The 18,284-nt window shown below is 42.1% G+C and overlaps 2 protein-coding genes across 2 annotated transcripts; both read left to right on the top strand.

Moving 5' to 3' along the window:
• Positions 1–6,854: 6,854 nt before the first annotated feature.
• LOC121571901 (transmembrane protein 106B) lies at positions 6,855–15,894 on the top strand. The gene is made up of 8 exons (XM_041883687.1): positions 6,855–6,960; positions 7,842–8,033; positions 10,868–10,931; positions 11,110–11,269; positions 12,305–12,445; positions 12,713–12,762; positions 13,368–13,421; positions 13,742–15,894. Exons 2-8 carry the CDS (start codon positions 7,850–7,852, stop codon positions 13,881–13,883), a joined length of 795 nt encoding a protein of 264 aa, XP_041739621.1. The 5' UTR covers positions 6,855–6,960; positions 7,842–7,849; the 3' UTR covers positions 13,884–15,894.
• A 387-nt stretch (positions 15,895–16,281) lies between these two features.
• Positions 16,282–18,138, top strand: LOC121572895. Its single transcript, XM_041884928.1, has 2 exons — positions 16,282–16,340; positions 16,777–18,138. Exons 1-2 carry the CDS (start codon positions 16,283–16,285, stop codon positions 18,117–18,119), a joined length of 1,401 nt encoding a protein of 466 aa, XP_041740862.1. The 5' UTR covers position 16,282; the 3' UTR covers positions 18,120–18,138.
• Positions 18,139–18,284: the final 146 nt, after the last annotated feature.

Here is an 18,284-nt window from a genome sequence, read left to right as displayed (position 1 = left end):
ACAAATTTAAAAAAATAGAAACCTCAAATATTTTTAATTGTGCTCCTACATTTCTGTGTGCTCCTACATTTTTCAACTTAGGCGCACAATTGTTCCCTGTAAAAAAGGTCACTGTAAAGCCTTGCCTATCTCATTTCTGCACATGGAGAAGAACTGATCCAAGTAAACAGAGCGAAAGCGATAGCGAGCGAGAGAGAGCCAGTCAACTAGATTAATGCTCCACTCCTCTCCGGGCCAGACAAGGGTTAAGAGAAAATGACCTTGAACATGTTAGAAACCCACCAAATATCATGTCTAACATTATCTTCAGCCTGGTTCACAGGTCCGCTACATTACTGAGCTATATCACCTATGCATTGTTTTATTTGCTTTATTAGATAGAGTATTCCGCGGAACATACTGTAAACATAAACGGACCATACACACCACACACACACACACAATTTAGTAGTAGACTGAATCATATTCATACAGAATATGGAGGATCGACCAACGGAGCAACCACATGACCGCATTACAATTGACCGACATCACGATTGAAAACACACAACATACAGTAGAAAAACAACAGTCCAGAAATGGTCTGCTACTCTAGGCTAGACACACAGTCGATGACGCAGCCCCTCGCGTGTGACAACTGTTTTTTCCTCCCGTGACAAGTGTGTGTATGTTATATGACAGCTCACTGTGGTGGAGGACAAGGTCATACGCTTTGTGTTGATTTGATAAGGAGTGAGCCGTCCTGTCACATGTTGGTGTATGAAATATGACAGCTTTTTTACTGCAGAGCATGAAACACACATACACACACACACACACACACACACACACACACACACACAGTAAATATAAAATACACCTCTCTGCTTGACGCTCTGATTTGGGGGAACCAACCAGTGACAACATGGTGCTCATTCCAAACTCCAGCTGTGCCAACCATATTGGAGGGAAAGAGAGAGTGACAGAGAGAGGGAAGCAGGGAGAGAGAGAGAGAGAGAGGGGGGGGTGAGGGAGAGTACAGTAGCTTATATTTCTATGGTACAGTATCTTGCATCACCGCTTCTATTCATGCATCACATTGTCCAATGGGGCCATAAACAGGCTTTCTCTATTATCTTCACAGGGCCTTCTGCTTTTTTAAGCATTCTCTATAAAATCGCTATACATTGTATAAACCACATTGCCATGAACCGTCTGTGGAGGGAGCTCAGGGCTTGGCCAGAGGGTCAGACCAAGGCCCTGATGGACTATAAGCTACTAATAAGCCTCTAACACACAGCTGAGTTTCTCCCCTCATTAAGAACAGGCAGGCAGCCTGTCCTGCAGGAGACCAGGGCCTTTGGGTTAGACTAGAGCAGTAGTAGGGCCTGGCATGAAGCAGAACTAACCAACCATCTCAAACATGAACAATCTCAAATATGGGTCTAAAATGGTTACCTTTTAATTATTTCACTAAACATTGCTTATGACGTTGGGATTTCCATTCTTTCTCACTTACTTGTGGGATATAGTAGAGTAGAGTGGGTTACAGTACAGTACTGTATGACGTTTGTCTTTCTTTCGTTCAGCCCACTATGCATTTTCCAAGTATGTAAATGTAGTGAAAACAAGTTATTTGACTATTCAATAGTTTGGTTTGGTCTGCATTTCTCTAATCATTACAGACAATTACACCAGTACTGCACATCGGCTACATGCATATTTATGAATTCCAAAATATTGTGCGATCACTTTCCTTTGACTTGATCATAATTACAGATTCATGTAAACTGTTTTCTATAAAGGGAAATTAATTTAATATTTTATGGTAGTTACATACTAAGTCTTCACGATATAGGCAATTATAACTGGTGTTTTGTATGTTCACGTAAAGGTTTAGTTTAGTATTTGACACAAATCAAATGCTTTCTTTAAAGCAAAGCTCAAGGATATCTATAACCGCCTTATATTTAACCTTGTTTTTGTTCATCATCAATTGTTTCAGAAATATTACATATACAGTTGAAGTCGGAAGTTTACATACACCTTAGCCAAATACATTTAAACTCAGTTTTTCACAATTCCTGACATTTAATCCTAGTAAAACTTCCCTGTCTTAGGTCAGTTAGGATCACCACTATATTTTAAGATTGTGATATGTCAGAATATTAGTAGAGAGAATTATGTATTTCAGCTTTTATTTCTTTCATCACATTCCCAGTGGGTCAAAAGTTTACATACACCAATTAGTATTTGGTAGCATTGCCTTTAAATTGTTTAACTTGGGTCAAACATTTCAGGTAGCCTTCCACAAGCTTCCCACAATAAATTGGGTGAATTTTGGCCCATTCCTCATGACAGAGCTGGATTAACTAAGTCAGGTTTGTAGGCCTCCTTGCTCGCACACGCTTTTTCAGTTCTGCCCACACATAGGCTATAGGATTGAGGTCAGGGCTTTGTGATGGCCACCCCAATACCTTGACTTTGTTGTCCTTAAGCCATTTTTCCATAATTTTCCTTCCTCATGATGCCATCTATTTTGTGAAGTGCACCAGTCCCTCCTGCAGCAAAGCACCCCCACAGCATAATGCTGCCACCCCCGTGCTTCACGGTTGGGATGGTGTTCTCCGGCTTGCAAGCCTTCCCCCTTTTTCCTCCAAACATAACGATGATCATTATGGCCAAACAGTTCTATTTTTGTTTAATCAGACCAAGTTTTGGAGCAGTAGCTTCTTCCTTGCTGAGCGGCCTTTCAGGTCATGTCGATATAGGACTCGTTTTACTGTGTATATACAGTGGGGAGAACAAGTATTTGATACACTGCCGATTTTGCAGGTTTTCCTACTTATAAAGTATGTAGAGGTCTGTAATTTTTATCATAGGTACACTTCAACTGTGAGAGACGGAATCTAAAACAAAAATCCAGAAAATCACATTGTATGATTTTTAAGTAATTAATTTGCATTTTATTGCATGACATAAATATTTGATCACCTACCAACCAGTAAGAATTCCGGCTCTCACAGACCTGTTAGTTTTTCTTTAAGAAGCCCTCCTGTTCTCCACTCATTACCTGTATTAACTGCACCTGTTTGAACTTGTTACCTGTATATAAGACACCTGTCCACACACTCAAACAGACTCCAACCTCTCCACAATGGCCAAGACCAGAGAGCTGTGTAAGGACATCAGGGATACAATTGTAGACCTGCACAAGGCTGGGATGGGCTACAGGACAATAGGCAGGCAAGCAGCTTGGTGAGAAGGCAACAACTGTTGGCGCAATTATTAGAAAATGGAAGTAGTTCAAGATGACGGTCAATCACCCTCAGTCTGGGGCTCCATGCAAGATCTCACCTCGTGGGGCATCAATGATCATGAGGAAGGTGAGGGATCAGCCCAGAACTACACGGCAGGACCTGGTCAATGACCTGAAGAGAGCTGGGACCACAGTCTCAAAGAAAACCATTAGTAACACATTACGCCGTCATGGATTAAAATCCTGCAGCGCACGCAAGGTCACCCTGCTCAAGCCAGCGCATTTCCAGGCCCGTCTGAAGTTTGCCAATGACCATCTGGATGATCCAGTGGAGGAATGGGAGAAGATCATGTGGTCTGATGAGACAAAAATAGAGCTTTTTGGTCTAAACTCCACTCGCCGTGTTTGGAGGAAGAAGAAGGATGAGTACAACCCCAAGAACACCATCCCAACCGTGAAGCATGGAGGTGGAAACATAATTCTTTGGGGATGCTTTTCTGCAAAGGGGACAGGACGACTGCACCGTATTGAGGGGAGGATGGATGGGGCCATGTATCGCGACATCTTGGCCAACAACCTCCTTCCCTCAGTAAGAGCATTGAAGATGGGTCGTGGCTGGGTCTTCCAGCATGACAACGACCCGAAACACACAGCCAGGGCAACTAAGGAGTGGCTCCGTAAGAAGCATCTCCAAGGTCCTGGAGTGGCCTAGCCAGTCTCCAGACCTGAACCCAATAGAAAATCTTTGGAGGGAGCTGAAAGTCCGTATTGCCCAGCGACAGCCCCGAAACCTGAAGGATCTGGAGAAGGTCTGTATGGAGGAGTGGGCCAAAATCCCTGCTGCAGTGTGTGCAAACCTGGTCAAGACCTACAGGAAACGTATGATCTCTGTAATTGCAAACAAAGGTTTCTGTACCAAATATTAAGTTCTGCTTTTCTGATGTATCAAATACTTATATCATGCAATAAAATGCAAATTAATTACTTAAAAATCATACAATGTGATTTTCTGGATTTTTGAAGTTGAAGTGTACCTATGATCAAAATTACAGACCTCTACATGCTTTGTAAGTAGGAAAACCTGCAAAATCGGCAGTGTATCAAATACTTGTTCTCCCCACTGTAGATAATTTTGTACCTGTTTCCTCCAGCATCTTCACAAGGTCCTTTGCTGTTGTTCTGGGATTGATTTGCACTTTTCGCACCAAAGTACGTTAATCTCTAGGAGACAGAACGCGTCTCCTTCCTGAGCGGTATGACGGCTGCGTGGTCCCATGGTGTTTATACTTGCATACTATTGTTTGTACAGATGAACGTGGTACCTTCAGGCGTTTGGAAATTGCTCCCAAGGATGAACCAGAATGTGGAGGTCTACCATTTTTTTCTGAGGTCTTGGCTGATTTCTTTTCATTTTCTCATGATGTCAAGCAAAGAGGCACTGAGTTTGAAGGTAGGCCTTTAAATACATCCACAGGTACACCTCCAATTGACTCAAATGATGTCAATTAGCCTATCAGAAGCTTCTAAAGCCATGACATCATTTTCTGGAATTTTCCAAGTTGTTTAAAGGCACAGTCAACTTAGTGTATGTAAACTTCTGACCCACTGGAATTGTGATACAGTGAATTATAAGTGAAATAATCTGTCTGTAAACAATTGTTGGAAAAATTACTTGTGTCATGCACAAAGTAGATGTCCTAACCGACTTGCCAAAACTATAGTTTGTTAACAAGAAACTTGTGGAGTGGTTGAAAAACGAATTTTAATGACTCCAACCTAAGTGTATGTAAACTTCCGACTTCAACTGTACCTACAACTACATGACAGACTGGAAATGGAGGCTAGGTATAGTCTGTCCCAGGTATTGTGGCTGTGATTGGATGTGTCTACATTTGTTTGTTTTGTCCTTTTTTCAATGATAAAAAAATTGTGTAACTTGTGTTAGTATCATGTCAGCCTTCATTTTAAAATCATGCAACATTGCACTTGAGAGAAAATAATCCTGACCTGAAAAAAGAGGACAGGACCCACATCAAAGCAGGACAGGCCCCACATAAAAGCAGGACAGGCCCCACATAAAACAATGCCAGATTAGATTAGAGAAACCAGGATTAAATATTTTGTCACATTCTCTTTGTATCATCTCAGTAATGGATAATAAAACCACTAAAATGCTGTTATATAAAGAGAGTAAACGGGGACAGGGATAAACATTAAATAAAAAGAACGCAACATGACAGACTGACTAGAGACTCTACACTACTGCTCCTAATGCAGAGGAAAAGAGAGAGAGAACATAATGATGAAAGTGATTAGTAGCGCTGCCACTGAACCCAGCTCAGTACACACACGCACACATGCACACTCACACACTACAAAGACCAATCTATCGGTGGTGGGAGTGGGACAAATGAGGGCAGAGACAGCAATGCAAACAGAGATGGGGAAATTATAATATTGTGCTCCAACACACACTGTTATAAGCATGGCCATTAAAACCTCTTGCTGGTGCATAATTGCATGCCAACTGATTACATTTGGTGTGTATAGTGCACTGCACCATAGCAGTCTGCTGCCCCCACCCCACTTTTCCTCTGTGCGTTTTAGTTAAGCCCAACTGCTTTGTATATTTCACTCCTATGAGGAATGCAGCCCCTATTAATAGTTTTACTATAGATTTTCCTATTTGGTATATTACTTAAGTCAAGAATAAAAAAAATTTTATGTCTCATTTGACTAGTATAACACTGCAGCAACATTCAACTTGATTTGATGTATGGGGGAAAGATATGCTCTTTATAAGGGTGTGGCGGGCTGTATGCTAATCAATGCTGTACTATCTGGGTGATATCCAGCTGATGACAAAGGAATGAGGCTGGTTAAACATTGATATAACAGGGATTAAAAGCCACATGTTTCCAGAAGATATAGGCCTATAAGATTATTGTTGCACAATCAAAACACGTATCACAGTAAATTAGTACATTAGGCGGTGGTGGGTGGATTTCAAACACTAAATGCCACTGCCATCATGTGGATAGAAACAGAACTGCAGCTAATGAATTCCTACAGATTTTGTTTGCAAGAATATGAACATTTCAAATTAGTAGGCCTACAATTGTAGCGATAATTGAAGATAATTTGCTGATTGTTTGGAGGACATGTCTTAGTCATAGAAATGCTTGAAATAGCGTAGTACTTCTTTTTCACATTCTTACTTCAAAAAACGTGTTACAAGGACCTGCAGAAGTACTTTCTTGTACTGTTTTGCTATGTTTTTCAATTTAGTGCGAGGATCAATCGACATGTACAATCCGTCTCTGTTAAACAAGTACTTTGTAGCCTCGCGCGCTAAATTGTGGATTTGTATTGTTTATTGTAGGCGTTGACAGGGTCATGGCTAGAAGGAATCCAGCTTTTGTCAGATTTGACGTTTCGTAGCAGGTTAGAAGAATTTACACAGCAGGTTAGGAGAGTTAACGTAGCTGTTCGGATAATTGGGTTAGAGTTAGCTAAAACGCATTAATTTGACAGAATCTTGATCCCTTCTAGCTATGTCCCGTTGTCCGAGGTGACCAAAACTTGTATTTATTTTCTGACTACTCATCAGCTGACAAGAACGTCATCATCCCAAACGCACTGCGCATGTCAGGTTGTTTGATAGATGAACAAGAACTGCATAACCTAAAACGATTGCTAGGAAAAACACAACTTGTTTTCTGGTAAGACGGACAATAATAATTTAATTTCACCGTAGAATAAATATCTAGTATACTGTTATACATTTTATTCCAGCGCATATAGCAAACAAGACTGGCCTGCTGTGCTGATGCTAGCTAGCAGTTGCTATCGTTAGCTAGCCTGCTAACGTTATCCTTTTGCTGCCATTTTCGCTAGCTAATTAGCCAGCTTATGTTATTATAGTTGATTTACTAGCTAGTTTACAAACCAGTCGACAGTCAAATGACTCTTGCTAACCGATGAGGAATCTCAATTAATGACAATGCCATATAGCTAACTAGCTAGTTAGCATACTTGGCATGATGAGTGGAGTGGAGCAGTGAATTAAACAAAGATTAACTTTCCCGTTTGTTAGCCAAAGCCAGTTATCATGTTACCAAGCTTATCTAGCTAGGTTCCCTTGATATCATTGTATTGAACCTGTATCTAGCTATAGACCTTGTTATTTGGCAATTTCTTGTTGACTTGAAGAAGCCAGCCTGCCAATGTTACCCAATCAATGTCTAGATAGCTAGCTAACTTCTAGTTTTGTCAAATCCTGATTGATGGATAGCTACAAGTATTGCATTGGTTGGCCAACCCTCCTCCTGGAGAGCTACTGCTGGGTGTACAGTACAGGCTTTTTCCTCCAGCCCTGCTCTAAAAGGCATCCAGTAAGACAACATATAGGGATGAACGCCATCACTTACTAAACGAAACATTTATTTTGGGACTTTTCCCATCAAGGTACTCTTGAAGAAAACGGAAAGATAAACGTAATGATTTAAAACGCTTTTATTGTCTTGGCATTTCGGTATAAATGTATTTTAAAAAAAACATGACAAACAAACAGCAACCTGTAACCTCTGACCCTCTCCTCCAGGCGTGACCATGGGGAAGTCCCTTTCCCTCCTGCCCAAGCAGGCATGCCACGAAGACTCCCAGGACAGCCTGACCGACACCCAGGAGGATGATGGGAAGAGAGAGGATGTGTCCCAGTTCCCCTACGTAGAGTTCACAGGCCGGGACAGCGTCACATGTCCCAGCTGCCAGGGCACTGGGAGGATACCTAGAGGTGAGCACCACATGCATACTTATGTAGAGTTCACTCTCAGGGTAGAGACAGGATACCTAGAGGTAAACAGGAGGAGTTGAGACTACTACTAGCCTGGTCCCAGATAACTTGGTTAAGATGCTATACCATTTGAATGAATATGACTGGGTAAGAGTTTTGTTCTGTTCAGTTTCATAGTCAGACTGCAGTTGAAGTGTTATGATGTGTATGGAAAACCACAAAGGTGCTCTCTTGTGGATAATGAATGGTGTGACTCTGACTCACTCTGTGGGCTTGAGGGAATGAGACCAATGGCTGCATTTGGCATATGAATAACTCATGCTTTGCCCGTAGACTCACTATATTATTTTATCCCCGGAGCCTGGTGAATTTCCCCTCTGAGGGATAATAATGTTGTACAGTATTGCTTAGGGATGTGAATCTCTTCTTTCAAGCACGATTCGATACGTATCTAGCTAGGTACATTGGCTCTGACACAATACAGGAACGATACTTTTAGTTTGAAAAGGTTCAGTGCGATTCGGTTTGATAAGTGGAATGAATCGATGCGATTCGGTAAAATTTAAAATCTGATACTGCTGGGCCTTTCTGAGCTGGATCTGTCTGAGATGACGTGTGTGTGTGTGTGTGTGTGTGTGTGTGTGTGTAAGAGAGAGAATGATGTATATGCTGTGTGTAGGCTCCTGGGCTGAGCCATAGGGTAGACTGAGCATTTACCAATAGCAATATGCTTTTTGTCCCCCTCACTTTGTATCTGAAAATCCCCATCATCCACTGATTAACTTGTCATTTTATCAGATAGTGTTTTAAGTAATATGTCTATATTTATCTGTAGAACTTAGCTATGACTAGCTAAGATTTTATGGGAGGACAAAACTTACCGATATATATCTGCCGATATATCCTGCTGTTTTTACGGTGGGGAAATGAAAAAGTGACTTTTTTTTCACACTGTTCTCATAAATTGCCATCCAAAAGAGCAATTGTCCAAGAAATGTGCTTCAAATGTTAATTTCTTACATTGTGACAATAATGACATGTCATGATATGGGCTGCAAGTGTTCAGATAAGCATGAGATTCCCTTTGTCATCTTATTATCGGCCGACATGGATATATTCCAGTAAAAGGCCAATATCAACCGATAATATCGGTGAAACTACATATCAGTCGGGTGCTAAGTTTATAGTATATCAGTTGGTTGTTCAAACCACCTAAAACCAATGGCTAGAGCAGGCTCTCTCCACTGGTGGGTGTGATGACATGCTGTAGGAACATTAGTTCCAAAATTCAAATGATTTTCTGTTTTGTGTGTCAAAACTAAGGGTACCGTGTGGCGCTTTGTAGCCTTGGGAAAAACTGTCAGGACAATAGGGCTGTTGTGAATATAGGTGATTCTGTTGGAACTTGCAGTCCCACTCCTTTGACTATTGTCATAATGCCAAGAATCATAATGTACCTATATTCACAACAGCCATTGATTATTTCACAATTTAATGAAACAAATCTTATGGAGAATAAACTATTTTCTTGAGTTTTTCCCCCCGAGGCTGTGGCATAAGTGCAAATAGCATAGGAGAAGATCTGAGGGCCAGCATCAACCCCCACCTAGGAACACCACATGATTGAACACATGATGAAAACACACACCCAAACCCACACACAGATTCTGACACAACATGAACACAAACATGCACGCACCAGGCACAGTCAAGTAATAACCCCTGGGTTTTATAGGAAAAACACTGCAGCTGTGAAGTCACTCCTTCATGGCTCTATGACAAATAACTTGACTGTGCTACTTCACAGCTCTGTTCTCTTCCCTGAAGCACATGCCTATTTGGAACCAGGCTATCTCTGTGAGAGGTTTTGCTGAGAAAGTGACTTGCCGCTATCCTGTGGTAACCTCTTCTTTGAGCCTCCTATCCTTAATGATACATTTAAAAAATAAATATATGCCCTTTTCATCCTATTTATCTATTATCGGTGGAATTATTGGCGGCCGATATCAATAAATTGGTAAAATACCAATATTTGCCAATAATATCTGTGAAATTATTTGTCGGTCAGGCTCTTGCTATGAATTAATATAGCACAGCTTTGGATTTCACCCGTCTCAAAAGCGAATGGTTTTGACTGTTTAGAACTTTACAGAGGAGAGCTGCTCTTCTCCCGCTCCGACCATAGGCCTACAGTGCAGCTCGCAAAAATTATTGCTGTCCTTGTTATGAAATTACAACTTCATCCTGTTCATGTAAAAATGACCAAATGCACTGACTATTTAAAGCAAAACTATTTTATGGTGAACCTGGCAATCGAAAAATTCACCCAACTAATGAAGCCTATAATTTTACATTGCCAAAGCCATTTTACAATAATTTGAATGCTGAAGGTGCTGCGCAGATATTAGATCAGGGATAGGCTCTCGTTGGCGCGACCAGCTGCACTCTGTGCGTGCAGTTGTTATCTGACTTGGAGATCAATGACTGTCATATGCATTTACATGCTTAGTTCGATAGCTACTGAAGGAGAGGACGCATCAATTCAGTCACAAAAAATGTTGAGGTATTTTCGTAGAGGGGAAATTAAATTATATGAGTAAAAATAATTAGTGAACCGGCGGTTTGTAACGTTTGAACAGAATTTCTGACTGATTCATGCCACATTTGGATCGGTTTAGGCTCCTGTGAACCGATGCACACGTATCTTAAACAGTTGAACCAGGGACTGATGCCTATCGGTGGATCGTTACATCCCTAGTGTTGCTGTAATATTGTGCTGTAGTTATGTCAGATGATTAGCCTAAGTGTTTTAAATGTTTCCTTGCATTACGCAGGCCAAGAGAACCAGCTGGTGGCGTTGATCCCATACAGTGACCAGAGACTCAGGCCTAGGAGAACGTAAGTGGAATGTTGTTGGGTTGGTATCTCTAGCTCTAGGATAAACGTCACAATAATGTTTTCCGATGCGACTGTGCAAGTAGCTATTACTTTCTTGTTACAATATTCTTTGTACCCTGCATTTGTCAAACTGCTATTTAACTTCTGACCCTGCCTTTGTTCTCCCTCCTCTCCACAGAAAGCTGTATGTGACGGCCTCGGTGGCTGTGTGTCTGCTGCTGTCCAGCCTGGCTGTCTTCTTCCTGTTCCCTCGTACCATAGACGTCTCCTACGTGGGCGTCAAGTCTATCTTCGTCACCTACGACGAGGACAAGAGGATTGTCTATCTCAATGTGACGGTGAGCACCTCTCCTCTGGTATAACCACATGATGATTTGGGTCACAATGTGGACAGTCACAGGAGGAGTCTGCTTTTCCTTATCAACCTGTACTTTGCTCTGAAAGTTGGCCATGTTTGGGCATATGAGTTTGGTCACAAATGTTGTGGGATTCTAGGTATCCTGCCATTCCCAAGCTGCAGCTGGCCCAAAACAGAGCGGCACGTCTTGCTCTTCATTATAAATAATAATAATATGCCATTTAGCAGACGCTTTTATCCAAAGCGACTTACAGTCATGCGTGCATAAATTTTTTGTGTGTATGGGTGGTCCCGGGGATTGAACCCACTACCTTGGCGTTACAAGCGCCGTGCTCTACCAGCTGAGCTACAGAGGACCACTAAATATTATGCATGGCTTGGCTAAGAGTTGAGGAGAGACTGACTGCATCACTTCTTCTTTTTATAAGAAACATTAATGTGTTGAAAATCCCAAACTGTTTGCATAGTCAACTTGCACACAGCTCTGACACACACACTTACCCCACCAGACATGCCACCAGGGATCTTTTCAGTCCCCAAATCCAGAACAAATTCAAGAAAGTGTACAGTATTATATAGAGCCATTATTGCATGGAACTCCGTTCCATCTCATATTGCTCAAATAAACAGCAAACCTGGTTTCAAACAACGCCTCTCCCCTATTTGACCTAGATAGTTTGTGTGTATGTATTGATATGTAGGCTACGTGTGCCTTTAAAAGCCTTGAGCTGTCTAATAATGTTTTGTATTATGTCATGTTTTGTGTGGACCCCAGGAAGAGTATCTGCAGCTTTTGCAACAGCTAATGGGGATCGTAATCAAATACCAAATTCCCTGCAATTTGATTCCTTGAGCAAGGCACTTAACTCCTAAACTGCTTCAGGGTTGCCGCACTGGCTAACTCTGGCTTCAAACTGCTCAGGGTTTGTGTGTTTCTCTGAGGGTAAGGTTAAAAGCCCCAAATACTAATTTCTGTGATCATAAAATGACAGTAAAATATTATTCTTCCTTCCAGAACACTCTGAACATCACCAATAACAACTACTACAGTGTAGAGGTGTCCAACATCTCAGCCCAGGTCCAGTTCTCCAAGACGGTGATCGGGAAGTCCCGTATCAATTACATCACTGCTATCAGTCCTCTGGGCATGGAGCAGGTACACAACTCTGTAATAACATGGTAACCGCATGTTAACAACGCTGGAATAGCGTGGTTACAACTCTGTCATCATTATTGGACATGCAGCAGAAACTCCAGTTTCACTAAATTCAAGACCCATCAAGCCATAGCTGTTTTGTTCAGTAGACTCAGACCCCTATTCCTGGTCCTACTTCGCTCAACTTGTCACATTATGTATTTTGGCACTTCAAGCACTCTTTCCCCTAGTCACCTTTTTGATCATAACCCTGTGTGTTGTTCCCAGGTTGACTACATGGTTCCCACCATTATAGCAGATGAGATGAGCTACATGTAGTAAGTACAACACAGCACACCCCAGCACAGCACATAGCTTTATGAGAACACTGAACCTGATAAAGACCTAATGCTCAAGACTTTGTTTCAATAAATCATATGGGAGTACAGATTGAGTGTGCTTAACCTCGTCCCCAGGCTCATGTAGAGCCTGCAAACAGTGTGGAACAAAGGCAGACTTGAAAGGGGCACGTTAAAATAGAGGTGGGAGAGGGACAGCCTGCCACAGCTGGATTAGATGGGACTTTGAAAATGCAGAAAATCGGCAATAAATATAAATGGGCATATAACGTTTATATGTGAAAACGAATTCTTCGGTGCATACTTTCCAATTTCCCGAACTCCCTTCGTTCATTGTTTAGCTTATCACTTGCGCTGCTCCCGCTTTGAAATCCACAATGTAGAGGGGAGGTTCAAGAGTTACGCTAGATGGTGATGGACTGAGAGATCAGCCAATGAAAATCCAGCGGGACCTTTTCCCACTCCAGCCATAGGCTCCATTCAAGTCCCTTTCTGAAACACAATGAAACCAGACGGTTCGACAGAGTAAGAGCCGGCTGGTGGACACATTGTCTGACTGAAGTGTCTGTTCCTCTATGTCCTAGTGATTACTGCAGCCTGCAGACCATAAAGGTGCATAACATCGTTGTCATGATGCAGTAAGTACTCTCTGCACACCTCCCTTTAATCATTCACACAGAACCACCGAAGCCTGGCTTCCATTCTCCCATGTAATGCGTATTAATGCACTCAGAACAGTTAGTCAACCTTGTTCTGTGTGGTTAATGACCTCCCCTTATTAATAATGATATTTTCTGATACCGTCCTCTATTCATACAGAATGGAAATTGACCTAATCCCAAATCCAACCAATATCCTATTTGTATTTTTCTATATTGACTTGATCTGATCTCATGCCTGTCCTAAAGGGTACAAAAAAAGTTATTGAATTCAATATAAATCATCTTGTTGTTTCCAGGGTGACGGTGACGACGATGTACTTTGGCCACATGGAGCAGGTCACTCAGGAGATGTACCAGTATGTAGACTGTGGAGGTAACACCACCACTGTGAGGGGGGCACAGCCCAAGGTGTCTAATGCCCCAATTCCCCCAGAGTAACCCCCCCTGATGCCCCCTTGCCCTACCTGACCTGAGCCCGTTCCTGGAGAGGGTCCTTGGAAGCTAGTCTTAAATCGGGGATCTGGCAAACCTGGAGAGCTACTGGTTGTTTAAGCTTTTTCTCCAGCCCTTCTCCAACACAGCTGGTCTGTTGAATAAGGAATGTTCGAGCAGGGATAAGCGTTTGCACCCAGTAGTTCTCCAGAGGAGGGTTGGCCACCCCAGCCATAGATGGTTCACTGTGTTTCTTCCTCCACCACTCATCTACTGATGAACACCCCACTGTAGATGTCATGCATTTATGTGTTAGCTCACCAATGTGTTGGGAGTATATGCCAGATGTGCAGTGGAGGGAAAAATGTGTCTACTGACGAAAATAATGATTTTAATGTCTAAAAAACACTAAGTACCATAATATTTCAGTACCTATCCATTATGCACTTTATTAATGCTTTTCAAATTCAACCTCCATTGTGTTAATGTAAAATGTTACAATGCCACTCCACACTCTTCTAAACCACTTGAACTGTAAATGTATATGAAGTAATAATCCTCATTCTATGGATGAGGATAACCTCCGGAAGAGTTCTCTCAGTAATCTGGTCTCAAATCTGTATCTGTATGATAGTCGAAGGAGTTGAACCAACAGATCTGGGACCAGTCTACTATTCTCAAAGTCAAACCTCACGTAATACATTAATAATGTGTATTATTATGACAGATTAATCTAGTCTATTATTTAATTCTGCTGATAAGTCACAACTTGGAGGCACAGTGAGCTGAGTCTGAAATGACACCATTCTCTATAGAACACACTACTAGGACTCTGGCCAAAGGTAGTGCACTATTTAGGGCCCTCAAGCTAAACTCTGGACCTGGAAGCCAGTGCCACTGCGTCTTTTCATCGTTCCCGTCTAATCAGGGACTGATTTAGACCTGGGACACCAGGTGTGTGCAATTTAATTATCAGGTAGAACAGAAAACCAGCAGGCTCCGGACCTCGTAGGGTAAGAGTTGAAAACCCCTGGTGTAGGGAATAGGGTGGCATTTGGGGTGAAGCCAGAATGTGGCAGTTCTGATGTGTATAAGCTTGTAATGACCGGGCTCTCCTCTAGAGGGCTCTGTACAATTGTGGATTTGTACCAGTTTACTAATATTACCCTCTGTTGGGTGATCCATCTCCAGTGTTAATGTGTGATCAGTTGACATGAATTTGATTTTTTTTTTTTTTTATCATGTTTTGTGATACCTACCTACTGCTGATTTTGATTTTGACCAACTTATTTTTTACATTCCATCGGATCCATCTTCATATTTTCATGACACGCATAAAGAGGATAACCTGCAAGGGACTTTGTACGTTTTTGATAAATGACTTCCCTGCATATCAAACTCAGTTGAAGAGTTTGTAGAACTACCTAGATTTAATGAAAACCTGTTTTTAATACCACGTTTGTAATATGATTCCTACCTACATTGTGGAAAACCTTTTGAAACATACAACTCAAATGAATAGAAACTACCCTCATATATATATATATCTTGAATTTCTTAATGAATACTCAAACCGTGTAGTTTGCAGTTATTTAATTAGCAGTTTCCTAGATTATCGTAGAGCACAACTATTAACATATGTACAGTCATTTGTTCCTAATCAAGCACCTTAATCTTGTATGGAAGAGGGGTCAGCTTTTGATTGAATGTTAGGAATGAGTGAAGTCTTGCAATACTACTGACACAAACTAGAAGAGTGGTTTGATGAGCTGATGAGGTTGTTCTTTCCGAATGTCTACTGCTGTTGGGTACTGAAATTATTTTGATCAACAACTGTGTTTGACTAGATTTTTTTGTCAATTTTTAAGTGTACATGTAGTTGGTGTGTGTTTTGTTTTAATTATTTGCTTTTCATCATGATAAATTCTAAGTGGTTGGATTAAGATTTGTCCTACCTAGTTTTGTTGTGCTGTTACCCTTTCTTTCTGAAAGCGTGAATAAAGTTCTCGACATCTCATTTGTCTATCTTGTATTTTCTTGTCTTTGTTCATGCCTCTTATTTAATCAACCTCAGAGGAACTGGTAAGAAATGGAACACTCACATGCAAATTAACACATGAATCAGTGTGACATCACAATTCACTCACAATGCGCTTATGAACCCATAGAATTGGAATTATACTGGTAATTTTGATTCTATGCATGTTTGCAAAACTGTTGTCTCCTGAGCAAAGCTGATCTCACACAATGTTGCCATGGGGACAGTTGACAGCCAGTGGGGACAGTTTTTACATCATAAACATCATATGTGACGTCATAAACACCTGTCTGCATATATAGCCTGTTTCGGCGGCATTTGGCACATTTTTTAATTTCACTAGGTGGCTGAAGGTACATTGGTAACCATGCACTTTCAGCCTGATTTGGAAGGTGATCTTCCTTTTGCCTTTCAGCTAGAACATGGTAAGTTGATATTACTGATGACATGTTGTTGATGCAAACTTGTTGTATCCTAAATGACTTGTACACTGTCAGATGAGCCATAACATGGCTGTGGCCTCAATGTTGTTTGGCTTGACAACGACAGCAATGGAGCAAGAGCACCAATAGATCCTGGACCAGGCTAGTAACCAGAGTTTGAATCCCAGGGCGGACAGGGAAATCTGGAGGAATTTGCAGCCAGAGAGTAGCTGGCTTAAATTTTCTATGTTCTATACCCAGTGCTATTGTGCCCTTGGGCAAAGCACTTACCGCCAGCTGACCCTGTGCTGCTCCCAGCCTGTGGTGTGTGTGTCAGGTTGGGTCCTTCGCTTTGACAGCAAATATGAAAATAATGTCTCTGCGAATAGTATTGTATATTACACATATTGTAGTTTATTTTTGCATTTTGTGTATGCAGGATCAGCAGTGACATTACTTGTGAACAATGCTGCCCCTGCCCCTTACCGTGCAGGTGGGGTATACCAGGTGTACCACGCAGCACCATTGGCCTCCTGGCACAGTCTTCCTGTGTACCAGGGTCCCCCACCTCACCAGCTGGCCTTGACCACTTCAGAGATACAAGGGGAGACTATTCCCATGGGCCCTGTTGAAACACCAGAGACAAGCCAGCATCAGGACGTTTTAGACTCGAGCCAGAGTTCGGAGTCTTCTGAGCCACACAAGAAGAAGAGAAAGAAACAGAAGAAGAAGCATGCTGCACCTAAACAGAGGAACCCAGATGGCAGCTTTGATTGGACCAGCCAAGAACACAGCACTACAGAGAAGTACAAGAAGATAATGTCACTGCTGAGGAAAGATGGGGTGGAGGTGGTGGATGAGACAGGTACTAAGGGACTAACAGATACTGACAGTGAGTCTGACCAACATGTGAATCAAATGGGGAGAAAGACAGCAGTGAGTAAAGGAAAAAAAGCAACAGTGAAAAGTAGGAGCCGAAACCGGGTTAACCGACTAAACCGAGACACTGGAGACTTTCAGCAATCTGACATATCCTCATCTCTGCTAGAGACGCAGGCCATTGGACCTGAACTGGAGCAGTTATTCTACCTACCAGCAGAGGGCAATGACGAGGAAGACCTCCTTGCAGAAGTGTTGGAAGAGCTCTCAGGGGTTCCAAGATACCCAGACCTCTCCGAGGACACTTTGAGCAACATGACCCTTTCACAATATGCCACTCTCATGAACATGTTCCCCCACCCGCAGCTTCCTCCCTTACCCGTACTCTTCTCCCTCCCTCTGCAACCTAACATCGGCCCAGTCTATAGAGAGACTCCATACCTACTCACACCACCTACCCACTGCGACTGGGTCACCAGCTACACCAATACAGTTGGCCATTTTGAGGACCAGTATCCTGCCTCTCCAGAACCTCAGCAGCCAGGTGATTCCGACTACAGCAATACCTACAGCCATTTTAGGAACCCTTTAGCTATAACTACAGAACCCCTGCAGCCAGGTGACTGCACCAATACAGGCAACCATTTGGAAGACCAATACGTTGCCTTACCTGACAATGTGGTTAGCCATTTTTGGGACTATATTTCCCCTGAGCCTGCCTCCTCCCCAGAGCCAGAGCTTCAGCCTTTAGTACTGAGTGTAGAGAGAGAGCCGATGAAGAGTGAGGCCCAGAGACTGAGGCAGCAGACAACCAGGGTCACATTATATGGCCTGGACCGCAACCCACTGGCTGACAGGGAGGACTTCACACTGGAGCACTACCTGGACATGTTCACTGACTGAAACACAGTGACTGTGACTACAGAACAATAACCTCAGGAAATTGTATTGGGATTTTTCACCAATAAACATTTGGAATAAAGGCAATGCTCTACTGTTGTTAATTCTAATCTAATGTACACTACCGTTCAAAAGTTTGGGGTCACTTAGAAATGTCCTTGTTTTTGA

The sequence above is a fragment of the Coregonus clupeaformis genome, chromosome 8 (assembly GCF_020615455.1).
Source record: "Coregonus clupeaformis isolate EN_2021a chromosome 8, ASM2061545v1, whole genome shotgun sequence".
Classification (NCBI taxonomy): domain Eukaryota; kingdom Metazoa; phylum Chordata; class Actinopteri; order Salmoniformes; family Salmonidae; genus Coregonus; species Coregonus clupeaformis.
Note: the sequence above shows the minus strand (reverse complement) of the source record. Positions and strands in the feature narration are given on the sequence as shown.

Coding starts and splice junctions, on each gene's coding strand:
- LOC121571901 (XM_041883687.1), top strand. CDS start 7,850: ATGGGGAAGTCCCTTTCCCTCCTGCCCAAGCAGGCATGCCACGAAGAC. Junction 12,446..12,712: donor GTCCTCTGGGCATGGAGCAG/GTACACAACTCT, acceptor TGTTGTTCCCAG/GTTGACTACATGGTTCCCAC. Junction 13,422..13,741: donor AACATCGTTGTCATGATGCA/GTAAGTACTCTC, acceptor TGTTGTTTCCAG/GGTGACGGTGACGACGATGT.
- LOC121572895 (XM_041884928.1), top strand. CDS start 16,283: ATGCACTTTCAGCCTGATTTGGAAGGTGATCTTCCTTTTGCCTTTCAG. Junction 16,341..16,776: donor TGCCTTTCAGCTAGAACATG/GTAAGTTGATAT, acceptor TTGTGTATGCAG/GATCAGCAGTGACATTACTT.